The sequence below is a fragment of the Oncorhynchus mykiss genome, chromosome 5 (assembly GCF_057628025.1).
Source record: "Oncorhynchus mykiss isolate SJ-2025 chromosome 5, ASM5762802v1, whole genome shotgun sequence".
Taxonomy (NCBI): Eukaryota; Metazoa; Chordata; class Actinopteri; order Salmoniformes; family Salmonidae; genus Oncorhynchus; species Oncorhynchus mykiss.
Window position 1 is genome coordinate 97,787,321 of NC_143026.1, and position 20,492 is coordinate 97,807,812.

At 46.3% G+C, this 20,492-nt stretch overlaps 1 protein-coding gene across 4 annotated transcripts in view; it reads left to right on the forward strand.

Annotated features, from left to right (window-relative positions):
* Positions 1 to 20,492, forward strand: part of chd1l (chromodomain helicase DNA binding protein 1 like) — a 44,767-nt gene that overhangs the window by 6,318 nt on the left and 17,957 nt on the right. For all 4 annotated transcript variants that reach the window (XM_090236543.1, XM_090236544.1, XM_090236546.1 and 1 more), the window contains 10 exons: positions 482 to 644; positions 3,544 to 3,699; positions 3,950 to 4,042; positions 6,128 to 6,224; positions 8,241 to 8,314; positions 10,869 to 10,979; positions 13,272 to 13,386; positions 14,222 to 14,375; positions 15,342 to 15,528; positions 18,197 to 18,333. In XM_090236543.1, coding sequence (XP_090092669.1) covers positions 482 to 644; positions 3,544 to 3,699; positions 3,950 to 4,042; positions 6,128 to 6,224; positions 8,241 to 8,314; positions 10,869 to 10,979; positions 13,272 to 13,386; positions 14,222 to 14,375; positions 15,342 to 15,528; positions 18,197 to 18,333 — 1,287 coding nt within the window. The remainder of the gene's footprint in view (positions 1 to 481; positions 645 to 3,543; positions 3,700 to 3,949; positions 4,043 to 6,127; positions 6,225 to 8,240; positions 8,315 to 10,868; positions 10,980 to 13,271; positions 13,387 to 14,221; positions 14,376 to 15,341; positions 15,529 to 18,196; positions 18,334 to 20,492) is intronic.

Genomic DNA, 20,492 nt, shown 5'->3' on the forward strand with positions numbered 1-20,492 from the left:
CCACTACCCAGTCTACATTCCTTCTCCTACCACCACCCAGTCTACATTCCTTCTCCTACCATCACCCAGTCTACATTCCTTCTCCTACCATCACCCAGTCTACATTCCTTCTCCTACCATCACCCAGTCTACATTCCTTCTCCTACCATCACCCAGTCTACATTCCTACTCCTACCACCACCCAGTCTACATTCCTTCTCCTACCATTACCCAGTCTACATATCCCTTCTCCTACCACCACCCAGTCTACATATCCCTTCTCCTACCACTACCCAGTCTCTATTCCTTCTCCTACCATCACCCAGTCTCTATTCCTCCTCCTACCACTACCCAGTCTCTATTCCTTCTCCTACCATCACCCAGTCTACATTCCTTCTCCTACCATCACCCAGTCTCTATTCCTTCTCCTAACATCAACCAGTGTACATTCCTTCTCCTACCACTACCCAGTCTACCACCTGTTTCACTGTCTCTCTTGTAGTTCTCTCTGGATTTCAGAGTGCTGCTGACAGGAACTCCTATCCAGAACAACCTGACGGAGCTCTACAGCCTCCTATCGTTCATCCAGCCCAGTCTCTTCCCCACAGACCAGACCGAGGACTTCACTAGCACTTACAACCAGGTCCAGACACAACCGACTCTGGGTAGGACACTACACGTGTGTGTGAGATAACATGCTAGATAGGAGGACACTACCACACAACTCGATCGGAACACCTGGAGGCTAAGCTTCCCCTAAAGTAAATGGTAAACATTATATAGTCTAATTAGCCTACTCCTGTCTATACATAAATACATAAAATCATAAAAAATAGCATAACCTACATTGGCCTGCAGTTTGGGCAGGGTGCGCTGCAAATACCACGGAAAAACACAGAATTAGCCATTAGCTTTCCAAACTATCAAGACAAGGAAATAGACTCTAATCAGTCTTTTAGTTCTCAACTTTGTTGAGTGAACAGTATAGCCTATCTTATTGGAACCAGCGGAGAGCATCGGCCATATCCCCGGTGAAGTAACGCACATTCGCAGAAGCCACTTGAAAGTTTGTTTTTGGACAATTTCCTCCTCCAGGTCAGATGGGCGTCATTGTATTTGTCTCCCCTTCTCATAGGCCTATTATATGGACCAATGTCGTTTTTATTGATTGTTTGTCAGTGTCAGCAGAGTAGACTACCCTGTGATTTGTAGATTTAAAAAAGTTATTAGCATAAATTATGACTATCCAATTTACTCATCACATTATCAAAACGTGTGCTATCTTACAGTACAATGTTGGAACACCTGCTCTGTCCATGACAGACTGACCAGGTGAACCCTATGATCCCTTATTGATGTCACCTGTTAAATCCACTTCAATCAGTGTTGATGAAGGGGAGGAGACGGGTTAAATAACAATTTTTAAGCCTTGAGACAATTGAAATGTGGATTCAGAAAGTATTCAGACCCCTTGACCTTTTACACATTGTTACAGCCTTTTTCTAAAAATGATGAAATCATTTTTCCCCTCAATCTACACACACTACCCCATAATGACAAAGCAAAAACGTTTTTTTTAGACATTTTTGCATATTTATAAAAAATCTAAAACTGAAAAAACACATTTACATAAGTATTCAGACCCTTTACTCAGTACTTTGTTTAAGCACTTTTGGCAGCGATTACAGCCTTGAGTCTTCTTGGGTATGACACTACAAGCTTGGCACACCTGTATTTGGGGAGTTTCTCCCATTCTTCTCTGCAGATCCTCTCAAGCTCTGTCAGGTTGGATGGGGAGCGTTGCTGCACAGCTATTTTCAGGTCTCAAGAGATGTTCGATCAGGTTCAAGTCCAGGCTCTGGCTGGGCCGCTCAAGGACATTCAGAGACTTTTCCCGAAGCCACTCCTGCGTTGTCTTGGATGTGTGCTTAGGGTTGTTGTCCTGTTGGAAGGTGAATCTTCGCCCCAGTGTCAGGTCCTAAGTGCTCTGGAGCAGGTTTTCATCAAGAATCTCTGTACTTTTCTCTGTTCATCTTTCCCTCCATCCTGACTAGTCTCCCAGTCCCTGCTGCTGAAAAACCTCCCCACAGCATGATGCTGCCAGCACCATGCCTCACCGTAGGGATGGTTCCAGGTTTCCTTCAGACAAGACGCCAAAAAGTTAAATCTTGGTCTAATCAGACCAGAGAATCTTTAGTCTTTAGGTGCCTTTTGGTAAACTCCAAGATGGCTGTCATGTGCCTTTTACTGAGGAGTGGTTTCCGTCTGGCCACTCTACCATAAAGGCCTGATTGGTGGAGAGCTGCAGAGATGGTTGTCCTTCTGGAAGATTCTCCACAGAGGAACTCTAGAGCTCTGTCACTGACCATCGGGTTCTTGGTCACCTCCCTGACCAAAGCTCTTCTTCCCCGATTGCACAGTTTGGCTGGTCGGCCAGCTCTAGGAAAAGTCTTGGTGGTTTCAAACTTCTTCCATTTACGAATGATGGAGGCCACTGTGTTCTTGGGGACCTTCAATGCTGCAGACATTTTTTGGTACCCTTCCCCAGATCTGTGCCTGGACACAATTCTGTCTCGGAGCTCTAAGGACATTTCCTTCGACCTCATGGCTTGGTTTTTGCTCTGACATGCACTGTCAGCTGTGGGACTTTATATAGCCAAGTGTGTACCTTTCCAAATCCTGTCCAATCAATTGAATTTACCACAGGTGGACTTCAATCAAGTTGTCGAAACATCTCAAGGATGATCAATGGAAACGGGATGCACCTGAGCTCAATTTCGGGTCTCATAGCAACGGGTCTGAATACTTATGTAAATAAGGTATTTCTGTTTTAAATTTGTAAAAAAAATAGCAAAAATGTCTAGGACTTTTCGCTTGGTCATTATGGGGTATTGTGTGTAGATTAATGAGGAAAATAATTAACTCAATCAATTTTAGAATAAGGCTTTAATTTAAAAAAATTAGGAAAAAGTCAAAGGGTCTGAATACTTTCAGAGTGCACTGTATGCGTGCCATTCGGAGGGTGAATGGGCAAGACAAAAACATTTAAGTCTAATTGAACAGAGTATAGTAGTAGGTGCTAGGTGCACCGGTTTGTGTGTCAAGAACTGCAACGCTGCTGGGTTTTTCACACTCAACACTTTCCCGTGTTTATCAAGAATGGTCCACCACCCAAAGGACATCCAGCCAACTGGACACAACTGTGGGAAGCGTTGGAGTCAACGTGGTTCAGCATCCCATTGGAACGCTTTCGAAAGCTTGTAGTGCCCATGCCCTCACGAATTCAGGCTGTTCTGAGCGCACAAAGGTGGTGCAAGTCAATATTCGGAAGGTGTTCCTTTTTGTACACTCAGTGTCTTTGTTGGCAGGTTGTTATGGTACTGAAGTACAGTATGGAACAGGAACCCGGTTTTTGTGTACTTTTTATTATTTGATGGAACCTTTTTTTATTGATGCAGGAAGTCCCATTGAAACCAAGAGGGCAGCTCCATCGTCATGATAAAGACTGCATCTCTGTGAACCCTACATGTCTAACAGCAGTGTTCTCTGTCTCTCTCTCTCCAGCCAGTGATCTCCAGAGAGTGCTGCAGCCCTTCCTGCTGAGGAGGGTGAAGGCTGAGGTAGCAGCTGACCTCCCCATGAAGACAGAGATACTTATGTACCACGGCCTGTCTGCCCTGCAGAAGAGATATTATAAGGCTATACTCATGAAGGACCTGTGTGAGACTAACATGAACCTCATCTAAAATGATGTTAGGAAATTCTAGCCCTGGTTGGCTGTCCGTTTGTGCTCTCTTGCCAACTTGTCTATATGGAATGGGCAAGCTAAACAGTTTGGGTTGGGCTTGCCGATGACAGCAATGGAGTTGGTAGGAGCAACCAAAGAAAATAAAATACTTTTATTCAACTTAAACTAAACTCTTTCCATTGGTAAACAACTGACAGTAGCTAACTGTTGTTTTGTTTCTAGATGCCTTTGGGAATGAGCAGGGAAACAAGACCAGACTGCTTAATATACTGATGCAGCTCCGGAAGTGTGTGGACCACCCCTACCTGTTTGATGGTGAGATCCTATTGGTTTAGAGCTGTGTGGACCACCCCTACCTGTTTGATGGTGAGATCCTATTGGTTTAGAGGTGTGTGGACCACCCTTACCTGTTTGATGTTGAGATCCTATTGGTTTTGAGCTGTGTGGACCACCCCTACCTGTTTGATGGTGAGATCCTATTGGTTTAGAGCTGTGTGGACCACCCTTACCTGTTTGATGGTGAGATCCTATTGGTTTAGAGCTGTGTGGACCACCCCTACCTGTTTGATGGTGAGATCCTATTGGTTTTGAGCTGTGTGGACCACCCCTACCTGTTTGATGGTGAGATCCTATTGGTTTAGAGCTGTGTGGACCACCCTTACCTGTTTGATGTTGAGATCCTATTGGTTTAGAGCTGTGTGGACCACCCCTACCTGTTTGATGGTGAGATCCTATTGGTTTAGAGCTGTGTGGACCACCCCTACTTGTTTGATGGTGAGATCCTATTGGTTTAGAGCTGTGTGGACCACCCCTACCTGTTTGATGGTGAGATCCTATTGGTTTAGAGCTGTGTGGACCACCCTTACCTGTTTGATGTTGAGATCCTATTGGTTTAGAGCTGTGTGGACCACCCTTACCTGTTTGATGGTGAGATCCTATTGGTTTAGAGCTGTGTGGACCACCCCTACCTGTTTGATGGTGAGATCCTATTGGTTTAGAGGTGTGTGGACCACCCTTACCTGTTTGATGTTGAGATCCTATTGGTTTTGAGCTGTGTGGACCACCCCTACCTGTTTGATGGTGAGATCCTATTGGTTTAGAGCTGTGTGGACCAACCTTACCTGTTTGATGGTGAGATCCTATTGGTTTAGAGCTGTGTGGACCACCCCTACCTGTTTGATGGTGAGATCCTATTGGTTTAGAGCTGTGTGGACCACCCTTACCTGTTTGATGTTGAGATCCTATTGGTTTAGAGCTGTGTGGACCACCCTTACCTGTTTGATGGTGAGATCCTATTGGTTTAGAGCTGTGTGGACCACCCCTACCTGTTTGATGGTGAGATCCTATTGGTTTAGAGGTGTGTGGACCACCCTTACCTGTTTGATGTTGAGATCCTATTGGTTTTGAGCTGTGTGGACCACCCCTACCTGTTTGATGGTGAGATCCTATTGGTTTAGAGCTGTGTGGACCAACCTTACCTGTTTGATGGTGAGATCCTATTGGTTTAGAGCTGTGTGGACCACCCCTACCTGTTTGATGGTGAGATCCTATTGGTTTAGAGCTGTGTGGACCACCCCTACCTGTTTGATGGTGAGATCCTATTGGTTTAGAGCTGTGTGGACCACCCCTACCTGTTTGATGGTGAGATCCTATTGGTTTAGAGCAGTGTGGACCACCCCTACCTGTTTGATGGTGAGATCCTATTGGTTTAGAGCTGTGTGGACCACCCCTACCTGTTTGATGGTGAGATCCTATTGGTTTAGAGCTGTGTGGACCACCCCTACCTGTTTGATGGTGAGATCCTATTGGTTTAGAGCTGTGTGGACCGCCCTTACCTGTTTGATGTTGAGATCCTATTGGTTTAGAGCTGTGTGGACCACCCTTACCTGTTTGATGGTGAGATCCTATTGGTTTAGAGCTGTGTGGACCACCCTTACCTGTTTGATGTTGAGATCATATTGGTTTAGAGCTGTGTGGACCACCCTTACCTGTTTTATGCTGAGATCCTATTGGTTTAGAGCTGTGTGGACCACCCTTACCTGTTTGATGGTGAGATCCTATTGGTTTAGAGCTGTGTGGACCACCCTTACCTGTTTGATGGTGAGATCCTATTGGTTTAGAGCTGTGTGGACCACCCCTACCTGTTTGATGGTGAGATCCTATTGGTTAACAGTAAAATATAATAGCAGTAGCTTAGTGGTCAACCCAACATCCATGACAATCACTGGATTAGGTTACACATTCAAATATTTATAATCACAGACTGAATGATGAAACAACACATTTCTACCATCTCAGTCATATTTTGGTCTGACCAAATCATGGGCTGGTGCCACTAATTGAAAAAGTTAGTGGAACCAGGGGGACATTTTTAACTTGAGCCCTGCCTTTCCTCTCTAGGTGTGGAACCAGAGCCGTTTGAGATGGGGGAGCATCTGATCCAGGCTAGTGGAAAACTCTGTCTGCTGGACAGCATGCTGGCATACCTGCACCAAGGGTCTCTCTCTCTCTCTGTCTCTCTCTCTCTCATGTCTCTGTCTTTGTCTCTCTCAGGGAGATCTAACACTGAGCACTAAGGGAGAACTATAACACTGAGCACTAAGGGAGATCTATAACACTGAGCACTAAGGGAGATCTATAACACTGAGCACTAAGGGAGATCTATAACACTGAGCACTAAGGGATAACTATAACACTGAGCAAGATCTATAACACTGAGCACTAAGGGAGATCTATAACACTGAGCACTAAGGGATAACTATAACACTGAGCACTAAGGCAGAACTATAACACTGAGCAAGTTCTATAATAATCTTGCTCATTGAATAAGACAAACGATAACGAAGGGAGATCTATCACACTGAGCACTAAGGGAGATCTATAACACTGAGCACTAAGGGAGATCTATAACACTGAGCACTAAGGGAGATCTATAACACTGAGCACTAAGGGATAACTATAACACTGAGCAAGATCTATAACACTGAGCACTAAGGGAGATCTATAACACTGAGCACTAAGGGATAACTATAACACTGAGCACTAAGGCAGAACTATAACACTGAGCAAGATCTATAACACTGAGCACTAAGGGATAACTATAACACTGAGCACTAAGGGAGATCTATAACACTGAGCACTAAGGGAGATCTATAACACTGAGCACTAAGGGAGATCTATAACACTGAGCACTAAGGGAGATCTATAACACTGAGCACTAAGGGATAACTATAACACTGAGCACTAAGGCAGAATTATAACACTGAGCAAGATCTATAACACTGAGAACTAAGGGATAACTATAACACTGAGCACTAAGGGAGATCTATAACACTGAGCACTAAGGGAGATCTATAACACTGAGCACTAAGGGAGATCTATAACACTGAGCACTAAGGGATAACTATAACACTGAGCACTAAGGGAGATCTATAACACTGAGCACTAAGGGAGATCTATAACACTGAGCACTAATGGAGAACTATAACACTGAGCACTAATGGAGAACTATAACACTGAGCACTAAGGGAGAACTATAACACTGAGCACTAAGGGAGATCTATAACACTGAGCACTAAGGGAGATCTATAACACTGAGCACTAAGGGAGATCTATAACACTGAGCACTAAGGGATATCTATAACACTGCGCACTAAGGGAGATCTATAACCCTGAGCACTAAGGGAGATCTATAACACTGAGCACTAAGGGAGATCTATAACACTGAGCACTAAGGGAGATCTATAACACTGCGCACTAAGGGAGATCTATAACCCTGAGCACTAAGGGAGATCTATAACACTGCGCACTAAGAGAGATACTGTCTAACACTAAGGAATATACTGTCTAACACTGAGCACTATTGGAGAGACTGTCTAACACTGAGCATTAAGGGAGAGACTGTCTAACACTGAGCACTAAGGGAGGAACTGTCTAACACTGATCACTAAGGAAGATGCTGTCTAACACTAAGGAAGATACTGTCTAACACTGAGCACTAAGGGAGAGACTGTCTAACACTGAGCACTAAGGAAGATACTGTCTAACACTAAGGAAGATACTGTCTAATACTGAGCACTAAGGGAAGATACTGTCTAACACTGAGCACTAAGGAAGATACTGTCTAACACTAAGGAAGATACTGTCTAATACTGAGCACTAAGGAAGATACTGTCTAACACTGAGCACTAAGGAAGAGACTGTCTAACACTAAGGAAGATACTGTCTAACAGTGAGCACTAGGGGAGAGACTGTCTAATACTGAGCACTAAGGGAGATACTGTCTAACACTGAGCACTAAGGAAGACACTGTTTAACATTGAGCACTAAGGAAGATACTGTCTAACACTGAGGATGATACTGTCTAACACTGAGCACTAAGGGAGAGACTGTCTAACACTGAGCACTATTAAATGTTAGATCTTATCCATATTTTCCATGATGTCTTGCTATTATCTATTTTACTGTAAATATACTGTAATTTAACACATTACTTTTCCTCATTGATGTTCAGGGGACATCACATCTTGCTGTTCTCCCAGATGACCAGGATGCTGGACATTCTCCAGGACTACATGGAATACAGAGGTAATGGATACTGCTAGTGGAATACAGAGGTAATGGATACTGCTAGTGGAATACAGAGGTAATGGATACTGCTAGTGGAATACAGAGGTAATGGATATCTAGCTATCATTGATCATTTTTGTATTGATAATGTTGATACCTTCTGGAAAAAAAGCTTGTTTTATAAGGACGATGGGATCCACCCAAATCATTTGGATTCCTGGTTTCTTTCACAGCATTATAAGGCTGCGTTGAGACAATGACTTCCCAATGACCCAAGCCCAGCTCAGTTAATCTCTACCATTGTGTCCCTGAGTTGTCATAATGCTTCAGCAAATATACATTATACCAGGGGCATTGATAGACACAATGTAAGTAACCTAATATGTGGCCTGTTTCAGGAAACTAGGCGTATGTCGCGGGTCACTACTTAACCGGAGAACTTTTTTAAAATCAAAATGCGTTGTCAGGAATGACTTTTGGAACATGTGAACTTTCATGTGCCTTAATAAAATACTTGTATGCTATCTGTAAATACAAGTATAATTGTTAAATTACGACCTTAGTTGGTTTAGCCACAGAAAAGGACAGCAACCTTCCAGCTAGCCATGATTGGCTGAGATAATGAGTGGGCTGGAAATGCGAGAGATGAGTTTGGATTGGTCTGCCACATAGCATGCTTCTGTCTATTTGAGTATCAGTATGTCTAGGTAATCCTGTCTAACACAGCTTTTATTTTTTATTACTTAGTAGAACTGCATAAGTGTTGCTCTCCACTTTCTGGAGGACTGAGTTTTGAAATCAGTGGAATTAGAGTATGATAGCTAAGGAGATAGCTAACTACCTGCAGATTCATGCAGGGTAGTAACGTCATGAGTTAGGATTATGGTTAATTGTTTACCTAGCTAGCCAGTTACATGTCTTAACAAAACACTCCACTATGCATGTACCCATTTCAATAGAATGTCACAGCGACAACTATTGATAGCCAGCGTTAATTTACCAAGTATATCTATCTACTCTGATTTCAGAGAACTCTCGTCTGAGTGTGCCAGAGCGCAGAATGACTGGCGAATTTACGAATGCTCAACACCCGTTGAATATGGCCGGTGTCAGTAAACATGGGCAAAAAAGTGTAAATTGTTGCCAGCAGCACAGTTGCAGTCACCAACGCTCTGGATAACATAAAAACAGCCTAACCAGCTCTGCTAGGGCGAGTAAAATGGTCAGTGAACGGTTTTCTCTTAGGACAGAACGCGCAATCAACCCTTAAAGAGATGGGTGAGGCTAATGCTTGCTTACGAGGGTGTGACTGATGTTGAATGGGTGTAGACAAAGAGCTCTCCAGTAGGTACCAAAACATTCTGCATTCTGCACCGATCCTCGACTTTGGCAATGTCATTTACAAAATAGCCTCCGACACTCTACTCAGCAAATTGGATGCAGTCTATCACAGTGCCATCCATTTTGTCACCAAAGCCCCATCTACCACCCACCACTGCGACCTGTATGCTCTCGTCGGCTGGCCCTCGCTACACTGGCTCCAGGTCATCTATAAGTCTTTGCTAGGTAAAGCTCCGCCTTATCTCAGCTCACTGGTAACGATAACAGCATGCGCTCCAGCAGGTATATCTCACTGGTCATCCCCAAAGCCAACACCTCTTTTGGCCGCCTTTCCTTCCAGTTCTCTGCTGCCAATGACTGGAACAAATTGCAAAAATTGCTGAAGTTGGAGACTTTTATCTCCCTCACTAACTTTAAGCATCAGCTATCTGAGTAGCTAACCGATCTCTGCAGCTGTACATAGTCCATCTGTAAATAGCCCACCCAATCTACCTACCTCATCCCCATATTGTTTTTATTTACTTTTGTAGGTTGCTTTTGTTCTGTCTGTTCTGAGGTAACAGTGGCAGGTTAAATGAGGTTATTTCTCTGTCCTGAGGTAACAGTGGCAGGTTAAATGAGGTTATTTCTCTGTCCTGAGGTAACAGTGGCAGGTTAAATGAGGTTATTTCTCTGTCCTGAGGTAACAGTGGCAGGTTAAATTCGGTTATTTTCTCTGTCCTGAGGTAACAGTGGCAGGTTAAATTAGGTTATTTCTCTGTCCTGAGGTAACAGTGGCAGGTTAAATTAGGTTATTTCTCTGTCCTGAGGTAACAGTGGCAGGTTAAATTAGGTTATTTCTCTGTCCTGAGGTAACAGTGGCAGGTTAAATTTGGTTATTTCTCTGTCCTGAGGTAACAGTGGCAGGTTAAATTAGGTTATTTCTCTGTCCTGAGGTAACAGTGGCAGGTTAAATTAGGTTATTTCTCTGTCCTGAGGTAACAGTGGCAGGTTAAATTAGGTTATTTCTCTGTCCTGAGGTAACAGTGGCAGGTTAAATTAGGTTATTTCTCTGTCCTGAGGTAACAGTGGCAGGTTAAATTCGGTTATTTTCTCTGTCCTGAGGTAACAGTGGCAGGTTAAATGAGGTTATTTTTCTGTCCTGAGGTAACAGTGGCAGGTTAAATTAGGTTATTTCTCTGTCCTGAGGTAACAGTGGCAGGTTAAATGAGGTTATTTCTCTGTCCTGCAGGTTACAGATATGAGCGTCTGGATGGATCAGTCAGGGGGGAAGAGCGTAACCTGGCCATCAAGAACTTCAGCAGCAAAGACGTCTTTGTCTTTCTACTCAGCACTAAAGCAGGTGGGCTCTCCCTGACCTCTAACAGGTCCTAACCCCTGACCCCTAACAGGTCCTAACCCCTGACCCCTAACAGGTCCTAACCCCTGACCCCTAACAGGTCCTAACCCCTGACCTCTAACAGGTCCTAACCCCTGACCCCTAACAGGTCCTAACCCCTGACCCCTAACAGGTCCTAACCCCTGACCCCTAACAGGTCCTAACCCCTGACCTCTAACAGGTCCTAACCCCTGACCTCTAACATGTCCTAACCCCTGACCCCTAACCCTCTCACTGGTCCTTAACCCTGACCCCTAACCCTCTCACTGGTCCTTAACCCTGACCCCTAACCTTCTCACTGGTCCTTAACCCTGACCCTTTAACCCTCTCACTGGTCCTTAACCCTGACCCCTAACCCTCTCACTGGTCCTTAACCCTGACCCCTGACCCGCTCACTGGTCCTTAACCCTGACCCCTAACCCGCTCACTGGTCCTTAACCCTGACCCCTAACCCTCTTACTGGTCCTAACCCCTGACCCTCTCACTGGTCCTTAACCCTGACCCCTAACCCTCTCACTGGTCCTTAACCCTGACCCCTAACCCTCTCACTGGTCCTTAACCCTGACCCCTAACCCGCTCACTGGTCCTTAACCCTGACCCCTAACCCTCTCACTGGTCCTAACCCCTGACCCTCTCACTGGTCCTTAACCCTGACCCCTAACCCTTTCACTGGTCCTTAACCCTGACCCCTAACCCGCTCACTGGTCCTTAACCCTGACCCCTAACCCTCTCACTGGTCCTTGACCCTGACCCCTAACCCGCTCACTGGTCCTTAACCCTGACCCCTAACCCGCTCACTGGTCCTTAACCCTGACCCCTAACCCTCTCACTGGTCCTAACCCCCTGACCTCTAACATGTCCTAACCCCTGACCCCTAACCCTTTCACTGGTCCTTAACCCTGACCCTCTCACTGGTCCTTAACCCTGACCCCTAACCATAACACTAGGTGCTATGTTCCCCAGCAAGAAAAACAAAACTTCTCTCTCAAACAGGGGGAACTAACGAAACGGTTCGGATTTTAGGAGGGGTTCTGAAAGACACTCATGGGGGGTCCACTGAAAGCAACAACAACTGGGACCTAAAAGACACCCAGCATGAGCGCCCAGTAATAGGCAAACAAAAGAAAACCCCACACCAAACTTAGACAGGATGCAAACCAAAAAGTGGCGCAAAACGAAAACAGGGAAGATTAGATAAAGGAACGTTTGTCTACAAATCAAATAGGGAGAGCCAACTACATCTATCAAGACAACTGGAGCACTGGGCCAGACACTCTTAAATATCACCTGGGCCAGACACTCTTAAATATCACCTGGGCCAGACACTCTTAAATATCACCTGGGCCAGACACTCTTAAATATCACCTGGGCCAGACACTCTTAAATATCTCCTGGGCCAACATAGGTGAAACATCTTCCCACTAACGAGATGGCAAACCAGCATAGGTATAACACACACTGACTAACGAGGTGACACCAATCGGTGTGCCCCACGTGCTAACGTCCAACCTCAAAATATAAATGGATAAACCAAAGCCTGTAACACAGGTACTCAACCCTTGACCTTTAACCCCAACCCTGCTCACCAGTACTCATCAAGAGCAAGCTTTGATCTGTGATTCTGTGTCTGTCACTCTCCCACTATCAGCAGAGACATCTCTCCGCCTCTCTATCTCTCCATCTGATCTGTTGACAGAATGAGCTGAAACACCACAGACACACGGAGAGGGAGAAGAGGAGCTGAGAGTGGGAGGATGTTTCAGGTGTCTGTCAATGAGACCAAAAGCGTTTTGAGTTTCTCTCTTAAGTTTGAACCATAATATGAAACCTGAGAGAAAAAGGAGCCGACTTGACAACTTCTCATTAACATGCTTTATGACCTTTAAATCACTTTTAGTCTCCAAGCTGTAGACACCCACTGTAAGGCAGCACACTACATGCACCTTCATGAACAGCATAAGAATAAGGAATAATCAACAAAAGAATAAGAAATAAACAATGAAAGAATAAGGAATGAATAAACAAACAATGAAAGAATAAAGAATAAACATTGAAAGAATAAGGAATAAACAATAAAAGACTAAGGAATAAATAAGGAATAAACAATGAAAGAAAATACGTAATGTGCTAACAACATGATCAATGGGCTAAACTGACGCCTGACCCCCTTACTCTCATGGACAGTGACTTCAACCTCTGACCCCTGTAGACCTGCTGACCCCTGTATAACCACTGACCTGTCTCTCTGCTGTATAGGAGGCGTTGGGATGAACCTAACAGCAGCTGATACTGTGATCTTCATTGACTCTGACTTCAACCCCCAGAATGACCTGCAGGCTGCCGCTCGCTGCCACCGGATTGGTCAGACCAGGTAACACGGGGCCCTAGTTCTATTGGTCAGACTAGGTAACACAGGGCCCTAGTTCTATTGGTCAGACTAGGTAACACAGGGCCCTAGTTCTATTGGTCAGACTAGGTAACAGGGCCCTAGTTCTATTGGTCAGACCAGGTAACACAGGGCCCTAGTTCTATTGGCCAGACTAGGTAACACAGGGCCCTAGTTCAATTGGCCAGACTAGGTAACACAGGGCCCTAGTTCAATTGGCCAGACTAGGTAACACAGGGCCCTAGTTCTATTGGTCAGACTAGGTAACACAGGGCCCTAGTTCTATTGGTCAGACCAGGTAACACAGGGCCCTAGTTATATTGGACAGACTAGGTAACACAGGGCCCTAGCTCTATTGGCCAGACTAGGTAACACAGGACCCTAGTTCTATTGGTCAGACCAGGTAACACAGGGCCCTAGTTATATTGGACAGACTAGGTAACACAGGGCCCTAGCTCTATTGGCCAGACTAGGTAACACAGGGCCCTAGTTCTATTGGTCAGACTAGATAACACAGGGCCCTAGTTCTATTGGCCAGACTAGGTAACACAGGGCCCTAGCTCTATTGGCCAGACTAGGTAACACAGGGCCCTAGTTCTATTGGTCAGACTAGATAACACAGGGCCCTAGTTCTATTGGCCAGACTAGGTAACACAGGGCCCTATCATAATATATAGTAGAACTAGGGCCCTGAATTAATAATAATATATATTAGCACTAGGGCCCTGAGTTAATAATAATATATATTAGCTGCTATATATTCTCTTACTTATGCATGTATATAAGTTGGTGGTGGGGTAACCAGAGGTCTATTTAACAGGGCTGTGAAGGTGATCCGGCTCCTGGGGAGGGATACGGTAGAGGAGATTGTGTACTCCCGGGCAAGTTCTAAGCTCAGCCTTACCAACACAGTGATAGAAGAGGGGCGTTTTTCTCTGCTTAACCACACCCACTCTGCTGCTGCCGGTCTGCAGGTCAGTAACCCTGGCAACACACCGTCAGTAACCTGGCAACTGGTGATGGGAGGACAAAATGCCTACAGTTATTATCACAATATTATTATTTTATAGGCTGTACCTGCGCCAAATCTCTTCTTTATAAGTGAGTCAACATGTTTTCAGCACTTTAATTTCCATGACTGATCAAAACTTGTCCCTCTACAGCAGACATATAGTGAGCAATGTGTTTGGGACATTGAATCGCAGAGTCGAATCGCAATACATACAGAATTGTAAAATTCACAATACATATTGCACAGTCAGTAAACCTGGCAACACACGGTCAGTAAACCTGGCAACGCACGGTCAGTAAACCTGGCAACGCACGGTCAGTAAACCTGGCAACGCACGGTCAGTAAACCTGGCAACGCACGGTCAGTAAACCTGGCAACGCACGGTCAGTAAACCTGGCAACGCACGGTCAGTAAACCTGGCAACGCACGGTCAGTAAACCTGGCAACGCACGGTCAGTAAACCTGGCAACGCACGGTCAGTAAACCTGGCAATGCACGGCCAGTAAACCTGGCAACGCACGGTCAGTAAACCTGGCAACACACGGTCAGTAAACACGGTCAGTAAACCTGGCAACACACGGTCAGTAAACCTGGCAACACACAGTCAGTAAACACGGTCAGTAAACCTGGCAACACACGGTCAGTAAACCTGGCAACACACGGTCAGTAAACCTGGCAACAGCAACCATTTCTTTCATGACACATCAATGGGCTACTCTGCCCTTCATGACACCTCGGTGTCCCATCAACAGGCTACTCTGCCCTTCCTGACACCTCACTGTCCCGTCAACAGGCTACTCTGCCCTTCATGACACCTCGGTGTCCCATCAACAGGCTACTCTGCCCTTCCTGACACCTCACTGTCCCGTCAACAGGCTACTCTGCCCTTCCTCTCTCCTCATCCATCCTGTTCCATCTGTCTCTCCAGCTCAGCGAGATCCTGAAGTTTGGAGTGGACAAGCTGTTGTCGTCAGAAGAGAGCTCCATCCAGGCTGTGAACATGGGTCTGATCCTGGGTCAGTCTAGAGACGGGGAGTGGCTGACTGATGAAGCCCCCACCCAGACCAAGGACCTGCCCACTGAGGAGGAAGAGGAGGGAGAATCTGAGGGACAGAGTGAGTAGCAAAAGCTCATGGAGGCCCCACAGCAAAACCTGGCATCAATCTACACTGTAAACCTCCACTTCTCCACAAATGGCATTATATTCCCTAGGGTCCCTGATAAACAGTAGTGGCTAGGTAGCCTAGTAGTTAGAGCATTGGACCAGTAATCAGCAGGTAGCCTAATGGTTAGCGCATTGGACCAGTAACCAGAAGGTAGCCTAGTGGTTAGAGCATTGGGCCAGTAACCTGCAGGTAGCCTAGTGGTTAGAGCATTGGGCCAGTAACCTGCAGGTAGCCTAGTGGTTAGAGCGTTGGGCCAGTAATCAGCAGGTAGCCTAGTAGTTAGAGCATTGGACCAGTAATCAGCAGGTAGCCTAATGGTTAGAGCATTGGGCCAGTAACCAGCAGGTAGCCTAGTGGTTAGAGTGTTGGGCCAGTAACCAGCAGGTAGCCTAGTGGTTAGAGCATTGGGCCAGTAACCTGCAGGTAGTCTAGTGGTTAGTGTTGGGCCAGTAACCAGCAGGTAGCCTAGTGGTTAGAGTGTTGGGCCAGTAACCAGCAGGTAGCCTAGTGGTTAGAGTGTTGGGCCAGTAACCAGCAGGTAGCCTAGTGGTTAGAGTGTTGGGCCAGTAACCAGCAGGTAGCCTAGTGGTTAGAGTGTTGGGCCAGTAACCAGCAGGTAGCCTAGTGGTTAGAGTGTTGGGCCAGTAACCAGCAGCTAGCCTAGTGGTTCGAGTGTTGGGCCAGTAACCAGCAGGTAGCCTAGTGGTTAGAGTGTTGGACTAGTGACCAGCAGGTAGCCTAATGGTTAGAGTGTTGGGCCAGTGACCAGCAGGTAGCCTAGTGGTTAGAGTGTTGGGCCAGTAACCAGCAGGTAGCCTAATGGTTAGAGTGTTGGGCCAGTGACCAGCAGGTAGCCTAGTGGTTAGAGTGTTGGGCCAGTAACCAGCAGGTAGCCTAATGGTTAGAACGTTGGACTAGTGACCAGCAGGTAGCCTAATGGTTAGAGTGTTGGGCCAGTGACCAGCAGGTAGCCTAGTGGTTAGAGTGTTGGGCCAGTAACCAGCAGGTAGCCTAGTGGTTAGAACGTTGGGCCAGTAACCAAAAGGTTATTGGTTCGAATACCCGAGAGTTCAGCTCCAGAGTTGCTGTATTACTTATGGCTGAGCCTCTAAAACAACACATTACACTGAGTCTTTTGTATATGACAGTAACACATTACACTGAGTCTTTTGTATATGACAATAACACATTACACTGAGTCTTTTGTATATGACAATAACACATTACACTGAGTCTTTTGTATATGACAGTATATCTTTATTTATTCATGTTTTCCCCTCTCCCTGTCTCTCTCTCTCTCTCCCTCTCTCCCTGTCTCTCTCTCTCTCTCCCTCTCTCTCTCTCCCTGTCTCTCTCTCCCTCCCTGTCTCTCTCTCTCTCCCTGTCTCTCTCTCCCTGTCTCTCTCTCCCTGTCTCTCTCCCTGTCCCTGTCCCTCTCTCTCTCTCCCTGTCTCTCTCTCCCTGTCTCTCTCTCCCTGTCTCTCTCCCTGTCCCTGTCCCTCTCTCCCTGTCCCTGTCCCTCTCTCCCTGTCTCTCTCTCTCTCCCTCCCTGTCTCTCTCTCCCTGTCTCTCTCTCCCTCTCTCTCTCCCTGTCCCTGTCCCTCTCTCCCTGTCCCTGTCCCTCTCTCCCTGTCTCTGTCTCTCTCCCTGTCCCTGTCCCTCTCCCTCTCTTTCTCTCCCTCTCTCTCTCTCCCTGTCTCTCTCCCTGTCCCTCTCTCTCCCCCTGTCCCTCTTTTTGTCCCTGTCCCTCTCTCTCTCCCTGTCTCTCTCTCCCTGTCTCTCTGTCCCTGTCCCTCTCTCTCCCTCTCCCTCTCTCTCTCTCTCTCTCTCTCTCTCTCCCTGTCCCTCTTTTTGTCCCTGTCCCTCTCTCCCTCCCTGTCTCTCTCTCTCTCCCTGTCTCTCTCCCTGTCCCTCTCTCTCCCTGTCTCTCTCCCTGTCCCTCTTTTTGTCCCTGTCCCTCTCTCTCCCTGTCTCTCTCCCTGTCCCTGTCCCTCTCTCTCCCTGTCCCTCTTTTTGTCCCTGTCCCTCTCTCCCTCCCTGTCTCTCTCTCCCTGTCCCTCTCTCTCTCCCTCTCTCTCCCTGTCCCTCTTTTTGTCCCTGTCCCTCTCTCCCTCCCTGTCTCTCTCTCCCTGTCTCTCTCTCCCTGTCCCTCTCTCTCCCTGTCTCTTTTTGTCCCTGTCCCTCTCTCTCTCCCTGTCTCCCTCTCTCTCCCTGTCTCTCTCCCTGTCCCCCTTTTTGTCCCTGTCCCTCTCTCCCTCCCTGCTTCTCTCTCCCTGTCCCTCTCTCTGTCCCTCTCTCTCTCCCTGTCCCTGTCTCTCTCCCTGTCTCTCTCTCCCTGTCCCTCTTTTTGTCCCTGTCCCTCTCTCCCTCCCTGTCTCTCTCTCCCTGTCCCTCTCTCTGTCCCTCTCTCTCTCCCTGTCCCTGTCTCTCTCCCTGTCCCTATTTTTGTCCCTGTCCCTCTGCCTCCCTCTCTCTCTCTCCCTGTCCCTCTTTTTGTCCCTGTCCCTCTCTCCCTCCCTGTCTCTCTCTCCCTGTCCCTCTCTCTGTCCCTCTCTCTCTCCCTGTCCCTGTCTCTCTCCCTGTCCCTCTCTCTGTCCCTGTCTCTCTCCCTGTCCAGACCACATGTACTACTTTGAAGGGAGGGATTACTCCCGGGAGGTGAGCTCTGAGGACCAGAGGACCTTCAGTCGTCTCCTGGAGGAAGAGGCAGGAGGAGGAGGAGGAGAGAGACGAGCGACACGACACAACGATGAAGTAAGACTTTGTTACCGTCTCCTCACCTCTACTCTACTAGACCAGTGTGATGGTGGGCTAATGACTAACATCATTACTCACAAACATAGAAATAGGACATCTTTATTCTACACCTTTCACTAGTAGCACTGTTAGACAGACAGGGTATGCTGTTGGAGTGTAATGTTAGACAGACAGACAGACAGACAGGGTATGTTGTTGGAGTGTAATGTCAGACAGACAGGGTATGTTGTTGGAGTGTAATGTCAGACAGACAGGGTATGTTGTTGGAGTGTAATGTCAGACAGACAGGGTATGTTGTTGGAGTGTAATGTCAGGCAGACAGGGTATGTTGTTGGAGTGTAATGTCAGACAGACAGGGTATGTTGTTGGAGTGTAATGTCAGGCAGACAGGGTATGTTGTTGGAGTGTAATGTCAGGCAGACAGGGTATGTTGTTGGAGTGTAATGTCAGACAGACAGGGTATGTTGTTGGAGTGTCATGTCAGATAGACAGACAGGGTATGTTGTTGGAGTGTAATGTCAGACAGACAGACAGACAGGGTATGTTGTTGGAGTGTAATGTTAGACAGACAGGGTATGTTGTTGGAGTGTAATGTTAGACAGACTGGGTATGTTGTTGGAGTGTAATGTTAGACAGACAGACAGGGTATGCTGTTGGAGTGTAATGTCAGACAGACAGACAGGGTATGTTGTTGGAGTGTAATGTCAGACAGACAGGGTATGCTGTTGGAGTGTAATGTCAGACAGACAGACAGGGTATGTTGTTGGAGTGTAATGTCAGACAGACAGACTGGGTATGTTGTTGGAGTGTAATGTCAGACAGACAGACAGGGTATGTTGTTGGAGTGTAATGTGAGACAGACAGGGTATGTTGTTGGAGTGTAATGTCAGACAGACAGACAGGGTATGTTGTTGGAGTGTAATGTCAGACAGACAGACTGGGTATGTTGTTGGAGTGTAATGTCAGACAGACAGACAGGGTATGTTGTTGGAGTGTAATGTGAGACAGACAGGGTATGTTGTTGGAGTGTAATGTTAGACAGACAGGGTATGTTGTTGGAGTGTAATGTTAGACAGACAGGGTATGTTGTTGGAGTGTAATGTCAGACAGACAGGGTATGTTGTTGGAGTGTAATGTTAGACAGACAGACAGGGTATGTTGTTGGAGTGTAATGTCAGACAGACAGACAGGGTATGTTGTTGGAGTGTAATGTTAGACAGACAGACAGACAGGGTATGTTGTTGGAGTGTAATGTTAGACAGACAGACAGACAGGGTATGTTGTTGGAGTGTAATGTCAGACAGACAGGGTATGTTGTTGGAGTGTAATGTTAGACACACAGACATGGGATGTTGTTGGAGTGTAATGTTAGACACACAGACATGGGATGTTGTTGGAGTGTAATGTCAGACAGACAGACAGGGTATGTTGTTGGAGTGTAATGTCAGACAGACAGACAGGGTATGCTGTTGGAGTGTAATGTTAGACAGACATGGGATTTTGTTGGAGTGTAATGTCAGACAGACAGACAGGGTATGCTGTTGGAGTGTAATGTCAGACAGACAGGGTATGTTGTTGGAGTGTAATGTTAGACAGACAGACAGGGTATGTTGTTGGAGTGTAATGTTAGACAGACAGACAGACAGGGTATGTTGTTGGAGTGTAATGTCAGACAGACAGGGTATGTTGTTGGAGTTTAATGTCAGACAGACAGACAGACATGGTATGTTGTTGGAGTGTAATGTCAGACAGACACACAGGGTATGTTGTTGGAGTGTAATGTTAGACAGACAGGGTATGTTGTTGGAGTGTAATGTCAGACAGACAGGGTATGTTGTTGGAGTGTAATGTCAGACAGACAGAGTATGTTGTTGGAGTGTAATGTTAGACAGACATGGGATGTTGTTGGAGTGTAATGTCAGACAGACAGGGTATGTTGTTGGAGTGTAATGTTAGACAGACAGACAGACAGGGTATGTTGTTGGAGTGTAATGTTAGACAGACAGACAGGGTATGTTGTTGGAGTGTAATGTTAGACAGACATTGGATGTTGTTGGAGTGTAATGTCAGACAGACAGGGTATGTTGTTGGAGTGTAATGTTAGACAGACAGACAGACAGGGTATGTTGTTGGAGTGTAATGTTAGACAGACAGAC